Consider the following 23,453-nt stretch of genomic DNA (forward strand, 5'->3'; position numbering starts at 1 on the left):
CAGGAGAAATCAGGAGTGAAAATAGCCTGCAACTGAGAGGTAATGAGCGATGGAGTGTAGGGTGGCGGAAGAAAGAGACATGGGGGGTCAAGATTAGCCGGCACCAGTAATACCTTGGCCCCCTGCACCAAACAAATTAACCACTGCTAACTCCTTTGTACTTCCTGACGCAAGCACCTGACAGCAAGGGCATACGGAATAAACTCGTGATAACAGGCCACTTAAACGTATTTTATTTTGTTACTATAGATGTAATTTCAATGATTGACCCGAGACCCTTAAAATAAGGATCAGCAGAGAGTTGTGCAGTGCTGGTGGTGTCTTCTCACTCACTATGGAGACAACCCGAGCGCATGCGCGAGGTTCCAATTAGCTGAAGAATCTAACTGCTCCAAAGGTGCCTCCGGGTGTTTTGACCTAACCTTAACCTGCAGGTGGCGCTCCATGGTAACAGATACTAAGCGCTGGCTTTTGTTTTCAGACATGTCTGTGTGTTGTGAGGGGCATGGGTCACTCTGTGAAGGGACTATTCATGCTGGTTGGGACTATTGTATCTCCCCTGCCGTTCCAAACTTAGGAGGGGATGCAGAGAGAACAGAAACGATAGAAGAATCGCACACAGCACACATCTTCAAATGTTTCGTTCTATGTCAGTTGGTGCTTGGACTTACTTTGGCCTCGGAACAAAATCTGCTACTCTCGAGTTACATGCAGATAAGCGCAGTGCGTGCATTAATCGACCGAGCTATCAGCACTGCTGCTTGACCTTGAATGCTTCGTGGGGGTGGACGGGGACTCAACCATGTGCGGTCCCGAACAGGGGCCTCTATAGCAACGAGAGAATGGACGGCTCCTGTTGAGGCCTCTGTTGCCCGACAACCACATTGTGATGCTAATCATTGTCCCGGGCAGGAGGAGCTCAAGCAAAGAGGAGGCGGCCATGGGAGGGGCCCCGAAGGGCAGCGGCCCTCCCTCCCTCCCGGGTCCAAAGACAGCTTTCAGCGACTGCACAGACTGACGGATGCCAGCGCTCTGAGGTACCCACTCCTGTGTGACACGTCCACACTGTCCTGTCTCTCTGGCTGCCAAGAGGTGATCCCTTCCTCCCACACTGTCCTCTCTGCTAATAGAGGCGAATCCTCCACTGTCCGGTGCCTGTGCTGTTAGGGATATTCACTTCCACACTGTCCTATCTCTCTGCTGATAGAGCTGTTCTCTTCCATACTGTCCTGTCTATATGTGGATAGTTTTCCCTTCCAAACTGTCCCCTGTATGTCCTGTCCCTGTTCTGATAGTGTTCCTTTCCTCCCTGTCCTGTCTCTCGGCTGACAGAGATGTTCCCTTACACACTGTCCTGTCTCAGTGGTGATAGAGGCGTCCCCTTCCACACTGTCCTAATAGGTATATTTCCTTCCACACTGTCCTATATCTGTGCTGATAGCGGTGTTCGACTCCACACTGTCCTGTGCCTGTGCTGATATAGATGTTCCCGTCCACACGGACCTGTGCTGATAGAGGCGTTCCTCTCCACTCTGTCCTGTCTCTCTGCTGATAAAGATGTTTCCTCTCCACACTGTCCTGTCTCTGTGGTGATAGAGGCGTCCTCTTCCACACTGTCCAAATAGGTATATTTCCTTCCCCACTGTCCTGTCTCTGTGGTGATAACGATGTTCCCTTCCTCACTGTCAAGTGTTGATAGAGGAGTTTCCTCTCCACACTGGCCCGTATCTGTGCTGCTAGAGGTGTTCCCCTCCACGCTGTCTTGTGCCTGTGCAGATAAGGATATTCACTTCCACACTGTCCTATCTCTCTGCTCATAGAGCTGTTCACTTCCATATATTGTCCTCCTGTCTCTATGTGGACGATTTTCCCTTCCACACTGTCCCCTGTCTGTTCTGTCTCTCTTCTGATAGAGGTGTTCCTTTCCTCACTGTCCTGTCTTTCGTGCGGGTAGGGATATTTCCTTCCACACTGTCCCGTGTCTGTGTCGATAACGATGTTCCCTTCCTCACTGCCCTGTGCTGATAGAGGTGTTCCTCTCCACACTGTCCTGTGTCTGTGCTGATAAAGATGTTTCCTTCCACACTGTCCTGTGTCTGTGCTGATAAAGATGTTCTCTTCCACACGGTCCTTTCTCTGTGCTGATGAAGATGTTTCTTTCCATGCTGTTTTGCTCTCTGGTGATATTTTTCTCTTTCACACAGCCCCCTGTCTGTACTGTCCTGTCTCTGTGTTGGCAGGGTTCCCTTCCATACAGTACCGTGTCTGTGGTGCAGGTGGCCCCCTCCCTTATTGCCCCTTCTCTGTGCCGATGGAGCCCCACCGTACTGCCCTGTGTGTGCATGTGTTGACAGGTGTTTGCTGTGTTCTGTTCTCACCTGTGCCCCCCCTCCCAGCTAGAATAAAACCACCAGATAAGCACCTTATTACCCAGAATGCAGTGCTCAAGTCTTAGCTTTTCGTATGGGATGCTGATGCATTCTCTGAGTGTCAAATTCTTGTCAGTGAACACACTTGAAAACAAGGATTTGTAATAGAAAAATGCAGGACTGGAGCAGTGCGACCTTTGTGCCTTGGAGCCATCAATCAATCCCTCATCAATATAGCGCAACAATCACCGTTGGGGTATCTGGGCGCTGAGGTTGCCGCCTCTGCATCGAAAAGCCAGGGCTTGAGTCGCTTTCTGAAGTCTGCAGGTGAGGGTGCCGTTTAGAGGTGGAGGGGGAGAGCATTCCAGGCCTTGGCGGCGATGTAGGAGAATGTGGGCCCCGCTGTAGGTGGGATGGAGCGGGTGACGTGTGCGAGTGAAGTGGAGCGCAGTTGACTCGAGTGCAGGAGTCATCGATAAAAGAGGTTTCACTGAAGGTCCGTCGCCCTTTGACCCCTTGCACGCTTCAGCAGCATGTGACATTGCACAGTCTCCAGGTGTGTCTTTGCTTCCCTTCTAGCCTCGAAGAGTTGGGCTGTTGGCAGGATGACCTCTGCGTACCACTGGGAAGCCCGTCGAAGGCAGCACTTGCTGGACAGGAGGCGGCACGAGAATGAAGAGGTGGGTTACTTCATCCTGCCAGCCCTCTGGCACTTATGGGCAGGGCCACTGGAAATAAGCGGCAGGAGGAGGACCAGCTTTGCCCCAGAGTTGACTAAATTATGTTTTAAGAAAACGCTAATTATGCTGCATATGCTACACAGTCTGTCAGTATTTACATATTTTGGGGAAGGTTTACAAGCCCCTTGCATCACTTTTGCTTCACTTTTAGTGACGCGGCAGCGTAAACAATGCATACATTGTGTCCCATTTACAACTTAAAGCATCTAGAGAGATGCGTCACCACATTATACCTGCATCAGGAATAATGTATGCAGGGTGGGCGTTCCCACGCAGGAAGGCCTCGTGGAAGTGACTCGTGAAATCTACAAGATTTCGCTAAGCCACTTCTAGGACGCCACTCCGTCAAAACCTTACTCCTGCTTGGAGCTGGCGTAAGGAGTGACGCAGCACAATAAGTATAGGCCTCCCCATGCATTGCTGGAGTTGCGTCATGCTTGTGACATGACTCCAGCAATGCGTGACTTTTGAGCCAACAAATGCTCAGATTTCTGACGCATCTGTCAATCCTTACGCCATGGTGTGCCGTATTGTAAATACAGCACAGCCATGGTGGCACAAGGGTTTCACATGGAGGTGCAGGGAAACTGACACATCTCTAGAGATGCGTCAATTTCTAGTACATCTGCCCCTCAATCTTTTGAACCCACATTGATACTGTTTGAGCTAAAGTTATAACTCACTATCACCAGTCTAACAACCGAAAACAGCAATCCCCAACTGAAAGGTGACCAGTTAACATTTGAAGTCTCCCACAGTATTTTTTTTATAAAGTTTGATCTCTTTCTGCTACCATTTATTTGACATTTAGCCAACTTCAGCAGATTATGCAATAGATGATAGATTACATGCCAAGTGTAGTAACTCCATTAGAAAGTGGGGACAGAAGCAGCCCCAGAATTCTCGTCATTCCAGAGGCACTCTTAAAGGGTTTTTGGAAGCAAGCGGGCAGTGGTTGTGGCAAGCATTGCCTGTTGTCTCCAAAGCCACAGGAACCGGCTGCTACTCCAAGCTATTACTTCCTAGAGTTTGACTTCCAGAGAATACCAAGGTCGAGGGTCAGAGGTTACTTTTGAATTTTGATTAAGGTTAGAAACTCTGGTTCACTGCATATGAAAATTACACAATAAATGGATTATCCAGTCAGTAGTATTCATTTTATAAGTAAAGGAATGTTATTCTATCTGTCTTAAACCAGAGTATAAGCAATAGATTTGCATTTAATATCAACAATTCTACCTTAATGCAGAGGTAACAACTTTCTTTAATGATAGCAGCTTTCTATGACATTTGTATTAGAGGGACACCTGTGTCCAATCCGCACACAAGGGCCGTGATCCTGAGTTTGTCGTAATCCAGGTGCTTTTTGTTGAACTAGATAAATAGCGATAACCTGGCGTACGCTGCGATAAATAGCGCCTGTTGTGATTAGCTGGGGACCATGTGGATGTTGCTGCGTACATCACCACAAACTTCATGGACGGTAAATGCTTTACATATTTCACGTGGTTGACCTGCTGAAATGTAATGAAGGGTGAGGTATTTAACACACCTGGTAATCACCGAATGCAATAAACATCACCCAAATCGTAATTCCGACTCCGGCACATTCAGGCGATTGTGCAGGGGTTGAAAACACTGACTCACTCATATTCAGGGCCTGTGTGTCTGCTTTGTGAGTTCAGCGGTTTGCAAACCTAGCTATACTCGCATGTGCACTTGCAGCAGATTAGCATACAGATCCACTAAGCTGAAGACGGCGAGGTTGCAAGAGCATCCTTTATTCCATCAATTACCTGCTGGGAAAGAAGGTCTGACGTGTGGCGCCGAGTCTCCCCAACAGGAAGTTGATGTGAGATAACCCGTCAGTCCTTGTTTGGCACAGGGCCATGTCAGCAGGGAACATTGGGAGAGAAGGTGCACCCAACGACCGTGCAGCGTTGGAGTGGTACTTCCTTCTCAGCATCAGGAAGGAGATCCGAGCAGGAAGCCTCGCTTGCTCAGAGCTAGAGGGCGACAGCAGAAGGGAAGACGAGCACTTCAAGGAGACCTGCTGAAAGGTAGCAGTCAGCAATGAACGGCTCTGTGGGTTATTCCCTCCTTACAACACCACTGACACAGGGGGATGATGAGGGAGGAACAGCATCAGTGCACTCATTGGTACCATGCGTTCTTCATTGTTGGCCACAGTAGCAATGGTCACCACAGTCTGTACAAGCCTCTCAGTACTAAGCTGAGGCTCTTCCTGGCAGCACTCTCAGCAGCTGGGCTTATTGGTCCCTGCTGGTGGAGTCAGGCTCTAATCACCCCGGTCAGTCGAACTCCCTTTCCTTCATGTTGTAGCACAGCTTTCCTCAGTCCTGGCACCTGGTGCATACTCTTTCAGAAGAGACAGCCACATTCCCTGACTCTAGTTCGGTCCTTTCCTTCTAATCAAACGGGGAACTCGCCTACCCGACTCACAGGCCACTCTACATTCAGAAACAGCGGCAACGAGGCAAGCGATCACTCGGATTGTACTTTTCTCCTGAAATGTTGGAAAGATCCAATCAATGGCAAGTGAATCCAGCTGTAGAAATGGAACCATTCCCTGCAAATTAGTATCCAAAATGTGCAGTCGTACTGGTTCTTTTGGCGATGGTCAGGCATCCCATAATGTCCGTTGGGTTTATGTACGAGACCCAGACACTCCTTCAGCCAATCAGTGGCTGTTGTCTCAGCTCTTCTTTGCCATACCTGGAAACAGGATGCAAGGGATCGGCAGGACGTTCATCATGTTGGTTTAGGTCAGCAGTCTTCAAGATTTTGGATGCAGAGACCCCCTGTCAACATTTTCAGGCGTAACGACGTCCTCCTGACAAAAATGTCTAAACCTGTAGGCAGAGCCACTGGAAATATGAGGCAGGTGAGGCCCAAATGACGCGACAGGCTCAACAAAAGTGTGTGGGAAGAAAATGTAAATAATGTTATGCGATGCGGCATATTTTGGGATAGCATTGCTTCATTATTTTGAAATGTTTTACACACAATAACACAGAGGAAATATTTCACCCCATCAGTACCAGTTTATAACCAAAATTCAGCAATTAACATCAGAAAGAAGTCTAGTCAACCTTTGTGAAGGGCCTTCCACTCCGCAGGAATACATGCTGCCACATTAGAAGCTCACCTGGCCCTGGTCAGGAGCAGCAGGGGTCCCTTAAAACCCTGGAGAACTTGTGCAGAGTTCAGCAGTTTACCCATGCCGCTTTCTTCTCACCCCCCTCCCTTCCATCCTTCTCTCCTCTTCTATTCCCAACCCCGGATCCCTCTCTCACTTTGCAGGCCATTTTCTTTCACCCCTTTTTACAACCTCAGAACTCTTCCCTTTCAACCTCTCACTTCACCTTTAATCACCTTTAATCACCTATTGCCATTCTGTCTTTTCACTGCCCTCATCACTAACAGTCTCCCGCATTTATCTCATGGCCTCTCTGGCCCTGTCACCTCCCATGCCCCTCAGCACTTCTCATTCACCTTAAGTCTCTCCATTGACATTTTTGTCTATTTGTATCTTACACCTCTCCAGTCCCCCATTCATCTGGATTGTCTTCTTCTGTATTTATGGATTGTTTTTTCAGCTCCATTTACATAAGAAACACATGCAATTGTTTATAACTGTACACCCTTGATTTTCGTTGATGATTTATTTCAATATAAAAAATAATAATTTTTTCCAAAAGAACAAACCTTTCCGTGTTGCTTCATCTATATTCTTGTGCTTAATTTTTCATTCACTGCTAGAAATCACAAGATTGTCGTTGAATCTGTTTAAGTCACTGCATTTCTATGGGGCTAGTGTGGTAGTTTCTATAGTATTTGGTTGACAGATTCATAATATTTTTATCAGTTGCTGTTTCATTCAGCTGCTAAGTCCAATTAATACAGACTGCACTACACTGTCTAACTCAGACCAACAAACAAATCCCTTGCTGGCAACTTTTTCCTTTAAACAATTTGACTGCCCAAGCCCGCAAGGGTATATTGGGTTACCCACCCCTACTACCTGTTATTGATCATGGCGTAGGGTTTAAGATACAAGTTAAACTATTGATATTATGGCATGTTAGACGGACCGGGAGGGTCGGCCGAGGATAAGGGGAGAGGTCTCCGGGGAGAGCCGCCTCCAGCGATCGTACAGACAAGTAACTTCCCCCCCACAGACGTACACCACACAAGGTTAAGGTTCAACGATACTTTATAGGCAATTCTTCAAGTACGGTAAAATGATACAAGGAGGTCTGGACTCAGGGGTCCCCTCGATTCTGGTCTCTGGATTGGGAAAAGGGTAGCGGGACAGTCTTGTTACCAATAGATGAAATAGCTCTCAATCCTCGAGCTCGGCGTTCTAGATGGTCGGGCCGCGGCGGAGCCAGCAGGTCCCGAGATGGATGAAGGAAGCGACGGTCCGCGGCGGAGCCAGCAGGTCCCGATGAAGATGGTGGTTACAAACGGTCCGCGGCCACGCCAGCAGGTCCCGACGACGATGAAGGTTACGAAGGTTGCGGCAGCGCCAGCAGGCAGGACGATAGTTCGCAAGGCAGGGCTACGGCAGCGCCAGTAGTCCGTCAAGGATGAGTTCTTCTCTGCGTCTCTCGACTCCAGGATACAACTGCCTTCCTGCTCTGGAGCTGCCCCAGTTATAGGGCTGATGCCCTTTGATGTCCGGACCCTCGCACTTGGAGGTCGGGAGGTCCGGGATGAGGGAGTTCAGACACCCAGCAGGGGGGTGGAGCCAGCGCCCGGGGAGGTTGGGGGCGAGCGGTACCTGGCGGGGGAGAGCCATCGACACCTCTTTCTCCCATTGACCTGCCAAGTAGTCCGCTCACCTCCTGGGTGGATGGTGGTGCCGGGATGTCGGAGGCCTGGCCGGGCCCAGGGTTAGGGTCGATCGGAGGCCACGCGGCCTCGTGGTGTAGTGTCCAAGATGGCGCCCAGGTTGGGCGCGCGGGCCAGTAGTGGATCAGGCCCACGAGGTCGATATGTTCAGAGGCAGGGGTCCCGGAGGGGACGGAAAACGTGAAGTGGTAGTGTGTGACACTGGAGGGACCGGGCTCGGGCCTGGTCGGGCAGAGGGGGAGCGGGCCCTTTATGTGGCCTGTCCAACATGCGTCCCCCCCAGCTGAAGGCGGGTAGAGTCACCCATCCTCTTGGGGACTCTCCTCGTCGAGGCGGAAAAAGCGTGACAGGCCATCCGCGTTGGCGTGATCTGGCCCAGGCCGATGTTCTACAGTGAAGTCCATCCCTTGTAGGGAGATGGACCAACGTAGTAGTTTTGGGTTCTCCCCCCGCATCTGCATCAGCCACTGCAGGGGTCGATGATCGGTCTGTACCCGGAAGTGTGTGCCAAAGAGATAGGGCCGGAGCTTTTTGAGGGCCCATACCACGGCGAAGGCCTCCCTCTCGATGGTGCTCCAGCGTTGTTCTCGAGGTAGGAGTCGCCTGCTGATGAAGGCCACTGGCTGATCAAGGCCTTCGGGGTTCAATTGAGACAGGACCGCCCCAATGCCGTGGTCGGAGGCATCCGTCTGGACGACGAATTCCCGGCTGTAGTCGGGGGCCTGGAGCACAGGGGCGGAGCACATGGCGGCCTTCAGTTGTTCGAAGGCTGTTTGACAATCTGGGGTCCAGTTGACCTTCTTTGGTTGATTTTTGGACGTGAGTTCTGTGAGGGGCCCCACTATGGTACCATAGTCCTTCACGAACCGTCGGTAATAGCCCGTGAGTCCCAGAAAGGCGCGTACCTCGGTCTGGGTGATGGGGGGCTGCCAGGACTGGATGGCGGCGACCTTGAGCTGCAGAGGGGCCACCAGGCCGCTTCCCACCTGGTGTCCGAGGTAGGTTACGGACCCCTGCCCAATCTGGCATTTGCTGGCCTTGATCGTGAGGCCAGCTCGCTGAAGGGCCTGTAGCACCGCTCGGAGGTGGTGGAGGTGGTCGGACCAGTGGTGGCTGTATACAGCGATGTCGTCTAGGTAGGCGGCGCTGAATCCTTCGAGCCCGGCCAAGACCTGATTAACGAGTCGCTGAAACGTTGCTGGGGCATTCTTCATGCCGAAGGGCATGACCTTGAAATGATAATGGCCGTCAGGAGTGGAAAATGCAGATCGTTCTTGGGCCCGGGGTGTGGTCTGGTTGCGGAGGGTTAGGAGGTATTTGAAGACATCTGGAGGGTTTTTTAGAGGGGGCATTTCCCAGCCTTCCTTGACTAGACTGAGCGGCCCCCGTACGGGGTGACCATACAATAGTTCAAACGGGCTGAAGCCGAGGGACTTCTGGGGGACCTCTCGGTATGCGAAGAGGAGGCACGGCAGCAGCACATCCCACTGGCGACGGAGGGGCTCTTCCAACCCCCCAATCATCCCTTTGAGCGTGCGGTTGAACCGCTCAACGAGTCCGTTTCCTTGAGGGTGATAGGGGGTCGTGAATCGGTAGGTGACCCCACACTGTTGCCAGAGGGACTTCATATATTTGGAAATAAAGTTCGTGCCTCTGTCGCTGACGACTTCTCGGGGGAAGCCCACACGGGAGAAGATCCCCATCAGGGCCCGGCCGACTACCGGGGCTGTCACAGTTCGCAGGGGAACAGCCTCGGGGTAGCGGGTGGCGTGGTCCACCAGTACCAGGATGAACCGATGTCCTTGTGCTGTACGGGGGTCCAGGGGCCCCACAATGTCTATCCCGACCCTCTCGAACGGGGTGGTGACCACTGGAAATGGTTGCAGGGGGGCTTTTAGTTTGCGGCCGCTCTTTCCACTGGCTTGGCACGTGGGGCAAGATCGGCAATGCTGGAGTACATCATTCCTCATTTTAGGCCAGAAGAAGTGGGTCACTAGGCGGCTGTAAGTTTTATCCTGACCCAGGTGTCCAGCCAGGGGGACATCGTGGGCCAGATTTAGCAAGAAGTCTCTAAAACGGAGGGTCACCACTAGCACTCGGCTGGCCCCCAACTCCGCGATCCTTTGTTCACTGTATAGCAGATCATTGTCCCAATAGATCCAATGTGTTCCGGAGGTATCCCCTGCGCTCTGGGCGAGGGCTTGTTGGCGGAGTCCCTCGAGGGAGGGACAGGTCTTCTGCTCTTGGCGAAACTGCTCCTGGGTGGGCCCCCCCTCTTGATGCCACTGGTCGAGGCCAGCGAGGTCCGGAGGTTGAGCTGGTTCTGGGGGGACGGCACGGTCGGTGTCTTCGACTGGAGCGACCGGGGGAGGAGGCGCCGGCCATTCGGGTTCCTCGGGTCGGGGATTGGCACGGGCGGCCATGGACCGGGTGGTGACGCACGCCCAGTCCGGGATGCCTAACATCCCTAGGTGTTCTCTTTGTTCTACGGCTGCCCACGGAGAGCTTTCAAGGTCATTTCCCAGGAGGCAGTCTACGGGGGCATCATCTCGGACTGTCACCTTCAACATGCCGGAGACCCCTCCCCATTCGAAAGGGACGCAGGCCATCCGGCACAGACTCTCCGAGTTATCGGCTGAACGGACAGGGCAGAGAATGTTTGGTAGGAACTGTTCTGGGGTCACCAGGTGACAGCGGACGGCTGTTACACTGGCCCCGGTGTCACGGAGGGCCTCGGCCTGGCGTCCATTGATGCTCACCCATTGGCTGTACTTCCGGGTGTTAGCGGGTAGGGGGACCCGCGGGACCATGTCTTTCCCCCCTAAGCATGCTAGAGCCATGGCGGCTGGCTCCCATTCTTGATGCTCTTGCTCATATTCTTCCTGCTCTTCGGAGATCTGTTCTTCCCCCAGGGCAGCAGCAGCCACCTGGCGGGGTCTTGAGCTCTGGTACTGTGGGCAATTTGGGTCGTTTGCATAGTGGCCGACTCGTTGGCATCGGTGACACGTGACATTGGCTCTGTATCCCGGTCGTGCCGGGGTGCTGCCCCGGTTGGCCGGGGGGGTGGTGCTGGTAGTGGGGGCGGCCGGAGCGTTGTCTCTTCCTCGTCCTTGGCCCCCTCCTCCTCCTCGGGGACGGTGCTGACCGTGGTTGTTCCGGTTCTGTTCATAGGATCCATTTCGGCCCACTCTAGTGATTTCCCACCGGTCAGCCTCGGCTGCGAGCTGCCGTGGATCAGTCAATTTGCTGTCGAGGAGGTGCTGCCGGAGCTCAATGAAGCAATTGTTTGATAGATGCTCCCACACCATGAGATTGAAGAGTTGTTCGTAAGTTGTGACATTGCTTCCTTTGATCCAGCCTTCGAAGGCTCGGCTAAAATAGTTCACGTAGTCCACCCAAGTTGTACCCGGGATGCGGGTGCAGTCTCGGAACCTCTGACGGTACATCTCGGGTGTGAGCCCATAGCGGGTGAGGAGGGCAGCTTTCATGTGGTCATAGGAGGTCATCAGATGGTCCGGGAGCTGTAGCAGGGCATCGCGGCCCTCATTGAGGAATCTCCCCCATAGACCGGCTCCCCAGTCGCTTCGATCGATCCGGTGAGCGGTCATAGCGATTTCGTAGGCCTTGAACCATTGCTGGATGTCGTCCTCTCGGAAGTATTCTCGCACGACATCCTTGGGGATGTGTACCTTCTTATCGGTTGTCCCTGGGGTGCGGGGTTGCTCGGGCACCCCTAATTCTTTGTTCTGTTTGCGTAAGTCTATCTCAGCTAATTTGCGCTCGTGTTCATATGCCAGTCTTTTTTCCTCAAGCTCCCTTTGTCTCTGTTTTTCCTCTCTTTCTTCTCGGAGACGCATATGTTCTAAGCTTAGTTTTTGTTCGGCCAACTTAAGTTCACCATCCATTTTGAGCCGGGCCATTTCTAGTTCATGTAGTCGCGTTCTTTCTCGTTCCTGGATCTCGTTTTGCGAGAGACCCGTTCTTCGCTCCTCGGGGGCCGTGGTGTCTTTTTCTACTGCTGCGGTATTTTGGTCCGGGGGTCTGACGGCCCCGGTTTCTGCCCAGGACTCCAGGGCATGCTTGAAATCATCTTTGGTACTTAGACCGGTGGTAGCGATACCTAGTTCGATGCAGAATTGTTTTAATTCACGATGGCTGTATTCTTCCAATTTCTCCATCTAAAATTTCTCGGTGGATCCGCTTTCTTTGGTTGTCATCGTGATTTCGTCGTGGGGTGAGCTACTCTCTGTACGATTATGCGGTGATTCGGATCGCGCCGCTGGCCACCAATGTTAGACGGACCGGGAGGGTCGGCCGAGGATAAGGGGAGAGGTCTCCGGGGAGAGCCGCCTCCAGCGATCGTACAGACAAGTAACTTCCCCCCCACAGACGTACACCACACAAGGTTAAGGTTCAACGATACTTTATAGGCAATTCTTCAAGTACGGTAAAATGATACAAGGAGGTCTGGACTCAGGGGTCCCCTCGATTCTGGTCTCTGGATTGGGAAAAGGGTAGCGGGACAGTCTTGTTACCAATAGATGAAATAGCTCTCAATCCTCGAGCTCGTCGTTCTAGATGGTCGGGCCGCGGCGGAGCCAGCAGGTCCCGAGATGGATGAAGGAAGCGACGGTCCGCGGCGGAGCCAGCAGGTCCCGATGAAGATGGTGGTTACAAACGGTCCGCGGCCACGCCAGCAGGTCCCGACGACGATGAAGGTTACGAAGGTTGCGGCAGCGCCAGCAGGCAGGACGATAGTTCGCAAGGCAGGGCTACGGCAGCGCCAGTAGTCCGTCAAGGATGAGTTCTTCTCTGCGTCTCTCGACTCCAGGATACAACTGCCTTCCTGCTCTGGAGCTGCCCCAGTTATAGGGCTGATGCCCTTTGATGTCCGGACCCTCGCACTTGGAGGTCGGGAGGTCCGGGATGAGGGAGTTCAGACACCCAGCAGGGGGGTGGAGCCAGCGCCCGGGGAGGTTGGGGGCGAGCGGTACCTGGCGGGGGAGAGCCATCGACACCTCTTTCTCCCATTGACCTGCCAAGTAGTCCGCTCACCTCCTGGGTGGATGGTGGTGCCGGGATGTCGGAGGCCTGGCCGGGCCCAGGGTTAGGGTCGATCGGAGGCCACGCGGCCTCGTGGTGTAGTGTCCAAGATGGCGCCCAGGTTGGGCGCGCGGGCCAGTAGTGGATCAGGCCCACGAGGTCGATATGTTCAGAGGCAGGGGTCCCGGAGGGGACGGAAAACGTGAAGTGGTAGTGTGTGACACTGGAGGGACCGGGCTCGGGCCTGGTCGGGCAGAGGGGGAGCGGGCCCTTTATGTGGCCTGTCCAACATGCGTCCCCCCCAGCTGAAGGCGGGGAGAGTCACCCATCCTCTTGGGGACTCTCCTCGTCGAGGCGGAAAAAGCGTGACAGGCCATCCGCGTTGGCGTGATCTGGCCCAGGCCGATGTTCTACAGTGAAGTCCATCCCTTGTAGGGAGATGGACCAACGTAGTAGTTTTGGGTTCTCCCCCCGCATCTGCATCAGCCACTGCAGGGGTCGATGATCGGTCTGTACCCGGAAGTGTGTGCCAAAGAGATAGGGCCGGAGCTTTTTGAGGGCCCATACCACGGCGAAGGCCTCCCTCTCGATGGTGCTCCAGCGTTGTTCTCGAGGTAGGAGTCGCCTGCTGATGAAGGCCACTGGCTGATCAAGGCCTTCGGGGTTCAATTGAGACAGGACCGCCCCAATGCCGTGGTCGGAGGCATCCGTCTGGACGACGAATTCCCGGCTGTAGTCGGGGGCCTGGAGCACAGGGGCGGAGCACATGGCGGCCTTCAGTTGTTCGAAGGCTGTTTGACAATCTGGGGTCCAGTTGACCTTCTTTGGTTGATTTTTGGACGTGAGTTCTGTGAGGGGCCCCACTATGGTACCATAGTCCTTCACGAACCGTCGGTAATAGCCCGTGAGTCCCAGAAAGGCGCGTACCTCGGTCTGGGTGATGGGGGGCTGCCAGGACTGGATGGCGGCGACCTTGAGCTGCAGAGGGGCCACCAGGCCGCTTCCCACCTGGTGTCCGAGGTAGGTTACGGACCCCTGCCCAATCTGGCATTTGCTGGCCTTGATCGTGAGGCCAGCTCGCTGAAGGGCCTGTAGCACCGCTCGGAGGTGGTGGAGGTGGTCGGACCAGTGGTGGCTGTATACAGCGATGTCGTCTAGGTAGGCGGCGCTGAATCCTTCGAGCCCGGCCAAGACCTGATTAACGAGTCGCTGAAACGTTGCTGGGGCATTCTTCATGCCGAAGGGCATGACCTTGAAATGATAATGGCCGTCAGGAGTGGAAAATGCAGATCGTTCTTGGGCCCGGGGTGTGGTCTGGTTGCGGAGGGTTAGGAGGTATTTGAAGACATCTGGAGGGTTTTTTAGAGGGGGCATTTCCCAGCCTTCCTTGACTAGACTGAGCGGCCCCCGTACGGGGTGACCATACAATAGTTCAAACGGGCTGAAGCCGAGGGACTTCTGGGGGACCTCTCGGTATGCGAAGAGGAGGCACGGCAGCAGCACATCCCACTGGCGACGGAGGGGCTCTTCCAACCCCCCAATCATCCCTTTGAGCGTGCGGTTGAACCGCTCAACGAGTCCGTTTCCTTGAGGGTGATAGGGGGTCGTGAATCGGTAGGTGACCCCACACTGTTGCCAGAGGGACTTCATATATTTGGAAATAAAGTTCGTGCCTCTGTCGCTGACGACTTCTCGGGGGAAGCCCACACGGGAGAAGATCCCCATCAGGGCCCGGCCGACTACCGGGGCTGTCACAGTTCGCAGGGGAACAGCCTCGGGGTAGCGGGTGGCGTGGTCCACCAGTACCAGGATGAACCGATGTCCTTGTGCTGTACGGGGGTCCAGGGGCCCCACAATGTCTATCCCGACCCTCTCGAACGGGGTGGTGACCACTGGAAATGGTTGCAGGGGGGCTTTTAGTTTGCGGCCGCTCTTTCCACTGGCTTGGCACGTGGGGCAAGATCGGCAATGCTGGAGTACATCATTCCTCATTTTAGGCCAGAAGAAGTGGGTCACTAGGCGGCTGTAAGTTTTATCCTGACCCAGGTGTCCAGCCAGGGGGACATCGTGGGCCAGATTTAGCAAGAAGTCTCTAAAACGGAGGGTCACCACTAGCACTCGGCTGGCCCCCAACTCCGCGATCCTTTGTTCACTGTATAGCAGATCATTGTCCCAATAGATCCAATGTGTTCCGGAGGTATCCCCTGCGCTCTGGGCGAGGGCTTGTTGGCGGAGTCCCTCGAGGGAGGGACAGGTCTTCTGCTCTTGGCGAAACTGCTCCTGGGTGGGCCCCCCCTCTTGATGCCACTGGTCGAGGCCAGCGAGGTCCGGAGGTTGAGCTGGTTCTGGGGGGACGGCACGGTCGGTGTCTTCGACTGGAGCGACCGGGGGAGGAGGCGCCGGCCATTCGGGTTCCTCGGGTCGGGGATTGGCACGGGCGGCCATGGACCGGGTGGTGACGCACGCCCAGTCCGGGATGCCTAACATCCCTAGGTGTTCTCTTCGTTCTACGGCTGCCCACGGAGAGCTTTCAAGGTCATTTCCCAGGAGGCAGTCTACGGGGGCATCATCTCGGACTGTCACCTTCAACATGCCGGAGACCCCTCCCCATTCGAAAGGGACGCAGGCCATCCGGCACAGACTCTCCGAGTTATCGGCTGAACGGACAGGGCAGAGAATGTTTGGTAGGAACTGTTCTGGGGTCACCAGGTGACAGCGGACGGCTGTTACACTGGCCCCGGTGTCACGGAGGGCCTCGGCCTGGCGTCCATTGATGCTCACCCATTGGCTGTACTTCCGGGTGTTAGCGGGTAGGGGGACCCGCGGGACCATGTCTTTCCCCCCTAAGCATGCTAGAGCCATGGCGGCTGGCTCCCATTCTTGATGCTCTTGCTCATATTCTTCCTGCTCTTCGGAGATCTGTTCTTCCCCCAGGGCAGCAGCAGCCACCTGGCGGGGTCTTGAGCTCTGGTACTGTGGGCAATTTGGGTCGTTTGCATAGTGGCCGACTCGTTGGCATCGGTGACACGTGACATTGGCTCTGTATCCCGGTCGTGCCGGGGTGCTGCCCCGGTTGGCCGGGGGGGTGGTGCTGGTAGTGGGGGCGGCCGGAGCGTTGTCTCTTCCTCGTCCTTGGCCCCCTCCTCCTCCTCGGGGACGGTGCTGACCGTGGTTGTTCCGGTTCTGTTCATAGGATCCATTTCGGCCCACTCTAGTGATTTCCCACCGGTCAGCCTCGGCTGCGAGCTGCCGTGGATCAGTCAATTTGCTGTCGAGGAGGTGCTGCCGGAGCTCAATGAAGCAATTGTTTGATAGATGCTCCCACACCATGAGATTGAAGAGTTGTTCGTAAGTTGTGACATTGCTTCCTTTGATCCAGCCTTCGAAGGCTCGGCTAAAATAGTTCACGTAGTCCACCCAAGTTGTACCCGGGATGCGGGTGCAGTCTCGGAACCTCTGACGGTACATCTTGGGTGTGAGCCCATAGCGGGTGAGGAGGGCAGCTTTCATGTGGTCATAGGAGGTCATCAGATGGTCCGGGAGCTGTAGCAGGGCATCGCGGCCCTCATTGAGGAATCTCCCCCATAGACCGGCTCCCCAGTCGCTTCGATCGATCCGGTGAGCGGTCATAGCGATTTCGTAGGCCTTGAACCATTGCTGGATGTCGTCCTCTCGGAAGTATTCTCGCACGACATCCTTGGGGATGTGTACCTTCTTATCGGTTGTCCCTGGGGTGCGGGGTTGCTCGGGCACCCCTAATTCTTTGTTCTGTTTGCGTAAGTCTATCTCAGCTAATTTGCGCTCGTGTTCATATGCCAGTCTTTTTTCCTCAAGCTCCCTTTGTCTCTGTTTTTCCTCTCTTTCTTCTCGGAGACGCATATGTTCTAAGCTTAGTTTTTGTTCGGCCAACTTAAGTTCACCATCCATTTTGAGCCGGGCCATTTCTAGTTCATGTAGTCGCGTTCTTTCTCGTTCCTGGATCTCGTTTTGCGAGAGACCCGTTCTTCGCTCCTCGGGGGCCGTGGTGTCTTTTTCTACTGCTGCGGTATTTTGGTCCGGGGGTCTGACGGCCCCGGTTTCTGCCCAGGACTCCAGGGCATGCTTGAAATCATCTTTGGTACTTAGACCGGTGGTAGCGATACCTAGTTCGATGCAGAATTGTTTTAATTCACGATGGCTGTATTCTTCCAATTTCTCCATCTAAAATTTCTCGGTGGATCCGCTTTCTTTGGTTGTCATCGTGATTTCGTCGTGGGGTGAGCTACTCTCTGTACGATTATGCGGTGATTCGGATCGCGCCGCTGGCCACCAATGTTAGACGGACCGGGAGGGTCGGCCGAGGATAAGGGGAGAGGTCTCCGGGGAGAGCCGCCTCCAGCGATCGTACAGACAAGTAACTTCCCCCCCAAAGACGTACACCACACAAGGTTAAGGTTCAACGATACTTTATAGGCAATTCTTCAAGTACGGTAAAATGATACAAGGAGGTCTGGACTCAGGGGTCCCCTCGATTCTGGTCTCTGGATTGGGAAAAGGGTAGCGGGACAGTCTTGTTACCAATAGATGAAATAGCTCTCAATCCTCGAGCTCGTCGTTCTAGATGGTCGGGCCGCGGCGGAGCCAGCAGGTCCCGAGATGGATGAAGGAAGCGACGGTCCGCGGCGGAGCCAGCAGGTCCCGATGAAGATGGTGGTTACAAACGGTCCGCGGCCACGCCAGCAGGTCCCGACGACGATGAAGGTTACGAAGGTTGCGGCAGCGCCAGCAGGCAGGACGATAGTTCGCAAGGCAGGGCTACGGCAGCGCCAGTAGTCCGTCAAGGATGAGTTCTTCTCTGCGTCTCTCGACTCCAGGATACAACTGCCTTCCTGCTCTGGAGCTGCCCCAGTTATAGGGCTGATGCCCTTTGATGTCCGGACCCTCGCACTTGGAGGTCGGGAGGTCCGGGATGAGGGAGTTCAGACACCCAGCAGGGGGGTGGAGCCAGCGCCCGGGGAGGTTGGGGGCGAGCGGTACCTGGCGGGGGAGAGCCATCGACACCTCTTTCTCCCATTGACCTGCCAAGTAGTCCGCTCACCTCCTGGGTGGATGGTGGTGCCGGGATGTCGGAGGCCTGGCCGGGCCCAGGGTTAGGGTCGATCGGAGGCCACGCGGCCTCGTGGTGTAGTGTCCAAGATGGCGCCCAGGTTGGGCGCGCGGGCCAGTAGTGGATCAGGCCCACGAGGTCGATATGTTCAGAGGCAGGGGTCCCGGAGGGGACGGAAAACGTGAAGTGGTAGTGTGTGACACTGGAGGGACCGGGCTCGGGCCTGGTCGGGCAGAGGGGGAGCGGGCCCTTTATGTGGCCTGTCCAACATGCGTCCCCCCCAGCTGAAGGCGGGGAGAGTCACCCATCCTCTTGGGGACTCTCCTCGTCGAGGCGGAAAAAGCGTGACAGGCCATCCGCGTTGGCGTGATCTGGCCCAGGCCGATGTTCTACAGTGAAGTCCATCCCTTGTAGGGAGATGGACCAACGTAGTAGTTTTGGGTTCTCCCCCCGCATCTGCATCAGCCACTGCAGGGGTCGATGATCGGTCTGTACCCGGAAGTGTGTGCCAAAGAGATAGGGCCGGAGCTTTTTGAGGGCCCATACCACGGCGAAGGCCTCCCTCTCGATGGTGCTCCAGCGTTGTTCTCGAGGTAGGAGTCGCCTGCTGATGAAGGCCACTGGCTGATCAAGGCCTTCGGGGTTCAATTGAGACAGGACCGCCCCAATGCCGTGGTCGGAGGCATCCGTCTGGACGACGAATTCCCGGCTGTAGTCGGGGGCCTGGAGCACAGGGGCGGAGCACATGGCGGCCTTCAGTTGTTCGAAGGCTGTTTGACAATCTGGGGTCCAGTTGACCTTCTTTGGTTGATTTTTGGACGTGAGTTCTGTGAGGGGCCCCACTATGGTACCATAGTCCTTCACGAACCGTCGGTAATAGCCCGTGAGTCCCAGAAAGGCGCGTACCTCGGTCTGGGTGATGGGGGGCTGCCAGGACTGGATGGCGGCGACCTTGAGCTGCAGAGGGGCCACCAGGCCGCTTCCCACCTGGTGTCCGAGGTAGGTTACGGACCCCTGCCCAATCTGGCATTTGCTGGCCTTGATCGTGAGGCCAGCTCGCTGAAGGGCCTGTAGCACCGCTCGGAGGTGGTGGAGGTGGTCGGACCAGTGGTGGCTGTATACAGCGATGTCGTCTAGGTAGGCGGCGCTGAATCCTTCGAGCCCGGCCAAGACCTGATTAACGAGTCGCTGAAACGTTGCTGGGGCATTCTTCATGCCGAAGGGCATGACCTTGAAATGATAATGGCCGTCAGGAGTGGAAAATGCAGATCGTTCTTGGGCCCGGGGTGTGGTCTGGTTGCGGAGGGTTAGGAGGTATTTGAAGACATCTGGAGGGTTTTTTAGAGGGGGCATTTCCCAGCCTTCCTTGACTAGACTGAGCGGCCCCCGTACGGGGTGACCATACAATAGTTCAAACGGGCTGAAGCCGAGGGACTTCTGGGGGACCTCTCGGTATGCGAAGAGGAGGCACGGCAGCAGCACATCCCACTGGCGACGGAGGGGCTCTTCCAACCCCCCAATCATCCCTTTGAGCGTGCGGTTGAACCGCTCAACGAGTCCGTTTCCTTGAGGGTGATAGGGGGTCGTGAATCGGTAGGTGACCCCACACTGTTGCCAGAGGGACTTCATATATTTGGAAATAAAGTTCGTGCCTCTGTCGCTGACGACTTCTCGGGGGAAGCCCACACGGGAGAAGATCCCCATCAGGGCCCGGCCGACTACCGGGGCTGTCACAGTTCGCAGGGGAACAGCCTCGGGGTAGCGGGTGGCGTGGTCCACCAGTACCAGGATGAACCGATGTCCTTGTGCTGTACGGGGGTCCAGGGGCCCCACAATGTCTATCCCGACCCTCTCGAACGGGGTGGTGACCACTGGAAATGGTTGCAGGGGGGCTTTTAGTTTGCGGCCGCTCTTTCCACTGGCTTGGCACGTGGGGCAAGATCGGCAATGCTGGAGTACATCATTCCTCATTTTAGGCCAGAAGAAGTGGGTCACTAGGCGGCTGTAAGTTTTATCCTGACCCAGGTGTCCAGCCAGGGGGACATCGTGGGCCAGATTTAGCAAGAAGTCTCTAAAACGGAGGGTCACCACTAGCACTCGGCTGGCCCCCAACTCCGCGATCCTTTGTTCACTGTATAGCAGATCATTGTCCCAATAGATCCAATGTGTTCCGGAGGTATCCCCTGCGCTCTGGGCGAGGGCTTGTTGGCGGAGTCCCTCGAGGGAGGGACAGGTCTTCTGCTCTTGGCGAAACTGCTCCTGGGTGGGCCCCCCCTCTTGATGCCACTGGTCGAGGCCAGCGAGGTCCGGAGGTTGAGCTGGTTCTGGGGGGACGGCACGGTCGGTGTCTTCGACTGGAGCGACCGGGGGAGGAGGCGCCGGCCATTCGGGTTCCTCGGGTCGGGGATTGGCACGGGCGGCCATGGACCGGGTGGTGACGCACGCCCAGTCCGGGATGCCCAACATCCCTAGGTGTTCTCTTCGTTCTACGGCTGCCCACGGAGAGCTTTCAAGGTCATTTCCCAGGAGGCAGTCTACGGGGGCATCATCTCGGACTGTCACCTTCAACATGCCGGAGACCCCTCCCCATTCGAAAGGGACGCAGGCCATCCGGCACAGACTCTCCGAGTTATCGGCTGAACGGACAGGGCAGAGAATGTTTGGTAGGAACTGTTCTGGGGTCACCAGGTGACAGCGGACGGCTGTTACACTGGCCCCGGTGTCACGGAGGGCCTCGGCCTGGCGTCCATTGATGCTCACCCATTGGCTGTACTTCCGGGTGTTAGCGGGTAGGGGGACCCGCGGGACCATGTCTTTCCCCCCTAAGCATGCTAGAGCCATGGCGGCTGGCTCCCATTCTTGATGCTCTTGCTCATATTCTTCCTGCTCTTCGGAGATCTGTTCTTCCCCCAGGGCAGCAGCAGCCACCTGGCGGGGTCTTGGGCTCTGGTACTGTGGGCAATTTGGGTCGTTTGCATAGTGGCCGACTCGTTGGCATCGGTGACACGTGACATTGGCTCTGTATCCCGGTCGTGCCGGGGTGCTGCCCCGGTTGGCCGGGGGGGTGGTGCTGGTAGTGGGGGCGGCCGGAGCGTTGTCTCTTCCTTGTCCTTGGCCCCCTCCTCCTCCTCGGGGACGGTGCTGACCGTGGTTGTTCCGGTTCTGTTCATAGGATCCATTTCGGCCCACTCTAGTGATTTCCCACCGGTCAGCCTCGGCTGCGAGCTGCCGTGGATCAGTCAATTTGCTGTCGAGGAGGTGCTGCCGGAGCTCAATGAAGCAATTGTTTGATAGATGCTCCCACACCATGAGATTGAAGAGTTGTTCGTAAGTTGTGACATTGCTTCCTTTGATCCAGCCTTCGAAGGCTCGGCTAAAATAGTTCACGTAGTCCACCCAAGTTGTACCCGGGATGCGGGTGCAGTCTCGGAACCTCTGACGGTACATCTCGGGTGTGAGCCCATAGCGGGTGAGGAGGGCAGCTTTCATGTGGTCATAGGAGGTCATCAGATGGTCCGGGAGCTGTAGCAGGGCATCGCGGCCCTCATTGAGGAATCTCCCCCATAGACCGGCTCCCCAGTCGCTTCGATCGATCCGGTGAGCGGTCATAGCGATTTCGTAGGCCTTGAACCATTGCTGGATGTCGTCCTCTCGGAAGTATTCTCGCACGACATCCTTGGGGATGTGTACCTTCTTATCGGTTGTCCCTGGGGTGCGGGGTTGCTCGGGCACCCCTAATTCTTTGTTCTGTTTGCGTAAGTCTATCTCAGCTAATTTGCGCTCGTGTTCATATGCCAGTCTTTTTTCCTCAAGCTCCCTTTGTCTCTGTTTTTCCTCTCTTTCTTCTCGGAGACGCATATGTTCTAAGCTTAGTTTTTGTTCGGCCAACTTAAGTTCACCATCCATTTTGAGCCGGGCCATTTCTAGTTCATGTAGTCGCGTTCTTTCTCGTTCCTGGATCTCGTTTTGCGAGAGACCCGTTCTTCGCTCCTCGGGGGCCGTGGTGTCTTTTTCTACTGCTGCGGTATTTTGGTCCGGGGGTCTGACGGCCCCGGTTTCTGCCCAGGACTCCAGGGCATGCTTGAAATCATCTTTGGTACTTAGACCGGTGGTAGCGATACCTAGTTCGATGCAGAATTGTTTTAATTCACGATGGCTGTATTCTTCCAATTTCTCCATCTAAAATTTCTCGGTGGATCCGCTTTCTTTGGTTGTCATCGTGATTTCGTCGTGGGGTGAGCTACTCTCTGTACGATTATGCGGTGATTCGGATCGCGCCGCTGGCCACCAATGTTAGACGGACCGGGAGGGTCGGCCGAGGATAAGGGGAGAGGTCTCCGGGGAGAGCCGCCTCCAGCGATCGTACAGACAAGTAACTTCCCCCCCACAGACGTACACCACACAAGGTTAAGGTTCAACGATACTTTATAGGCAATTCTTCAAGTACGGTAAAATGATACAAGGAGGTCTGGACTCAGGGGTCCCCTCGATTCTGGTCTCTGGATTGGGAAAAGGGTAGCGGGACAGTCTTGTTACCAATAGATGAAATAGCTCTCAATCCTCGAGCTCGGCGTTCTAGATGGTCGGGCCGCGGCGGAGCCAGCAGGTCCCGAGATGGATGAAGGAAGCGACGGTCCGCGGCGGAGCCAGCAGGTCCCGATGAAGATGGTGGTTACAAACGGTCCGCGGCCACGCCAGCAGGTCCCGACGACGATGAAGGTTACGAAGGTTGCGGCAGCGCCAGCAGGCAGGACGATAGTTCGCAAGGCAGGGCTACGGCAGCGCCAGTAGTCCGTCAAGGATGAGTTCTTCTCTGCGTCTCTCGACTCCAGGATACAACTGCCTTCCTGCTCTGGAGCTGCCCCAGTTATAGGTCTGATGCCCTTTGATGTCCGGACCCTCGCACTTGGAGGTCGGGAGGTCCGGGATGAGGGAGTTCAGACACCCAGCAGGGGGGTGGAGCCAGCGCCCGGGGAGGTTGGGGGCGAGCGGTACCTGGCGGGGAAGAGACATCGACACCTCTTTCTCCCATTGACCTGCCAAGTAGTCCGCTCACCTCCTGGGTGGATGGTGGTGCCGGGATGTCGGAGGCCTGGCCGGGCCCAGGGTTAGGGTCGATCGGAGGCCACGCGGCCTCGTGGTGTAGTGTCCAAGATGGCGCCCAGGTTGGGCGCGCGGGCCAGTAGTGGATCAGGCCCACGAGGTCGATATGTTCAGAGGCAGGGGTCCCGGAGGGGACGGAAAACGTGAAGTGGTAGTGTGTGACACTGGAGGGACCGGGCTCGGGCCTGGTCGGGCAGAGGGGGAGCGGGCCCTTTATGTGGCCTGTCCAACATG

At 55.4% G+C, this 23,453-nt stretch overlaps 1 protein-coding gene across 2 annotated transcripts in view; it reads left to right on the plus strand.

Annotated features, from left to right (window-relative positions):
* The first annotated feature begins 942 nt into the window (after nt 1–942).
* The window catches only part of CCDC200 (coiled-coil domain containing 200), a 59,829-nt gene continuing 37,318 nt past the window's right edge, over nt 943–23,453 (plus strand). Inside the window, exons 1-2 of one of the 2 annotated variants that reach the window (XM_086920480.1) lie at nt 943–1,037; nt 2,949–3,049. In XM_086920480.1, coding sequence (XP_086776606.1) covers nt 2,975–3,049 — 75 coding nt within the window. In that variant the 5' untranslated portion in view covers nt 943–1,037; nt 2,949–2,974. Of the gene's footprint in view, nt 1,093–2,948; nt 3,050–23,453 lie in introns of both variants that reach the window. The other variant, XM_086920481.1, reaches the window with a different exon arrangement.

This window comes from Lissotriton vulgaris, chromosome 5, assembly GCF_964263255.1.
Source record: "Lissotriton vulgaris chromosome 5, aLisVul1.2, whole genome shotgun sequence".
In the NCBI taxonomy this organism is placed as follows: domain Eukaryota; kingdom Metazoa; phylum Chordata; class Amphibia; order Caudata; family Salamandridae; genus Lissotriton; species Lissotriton vulgaris.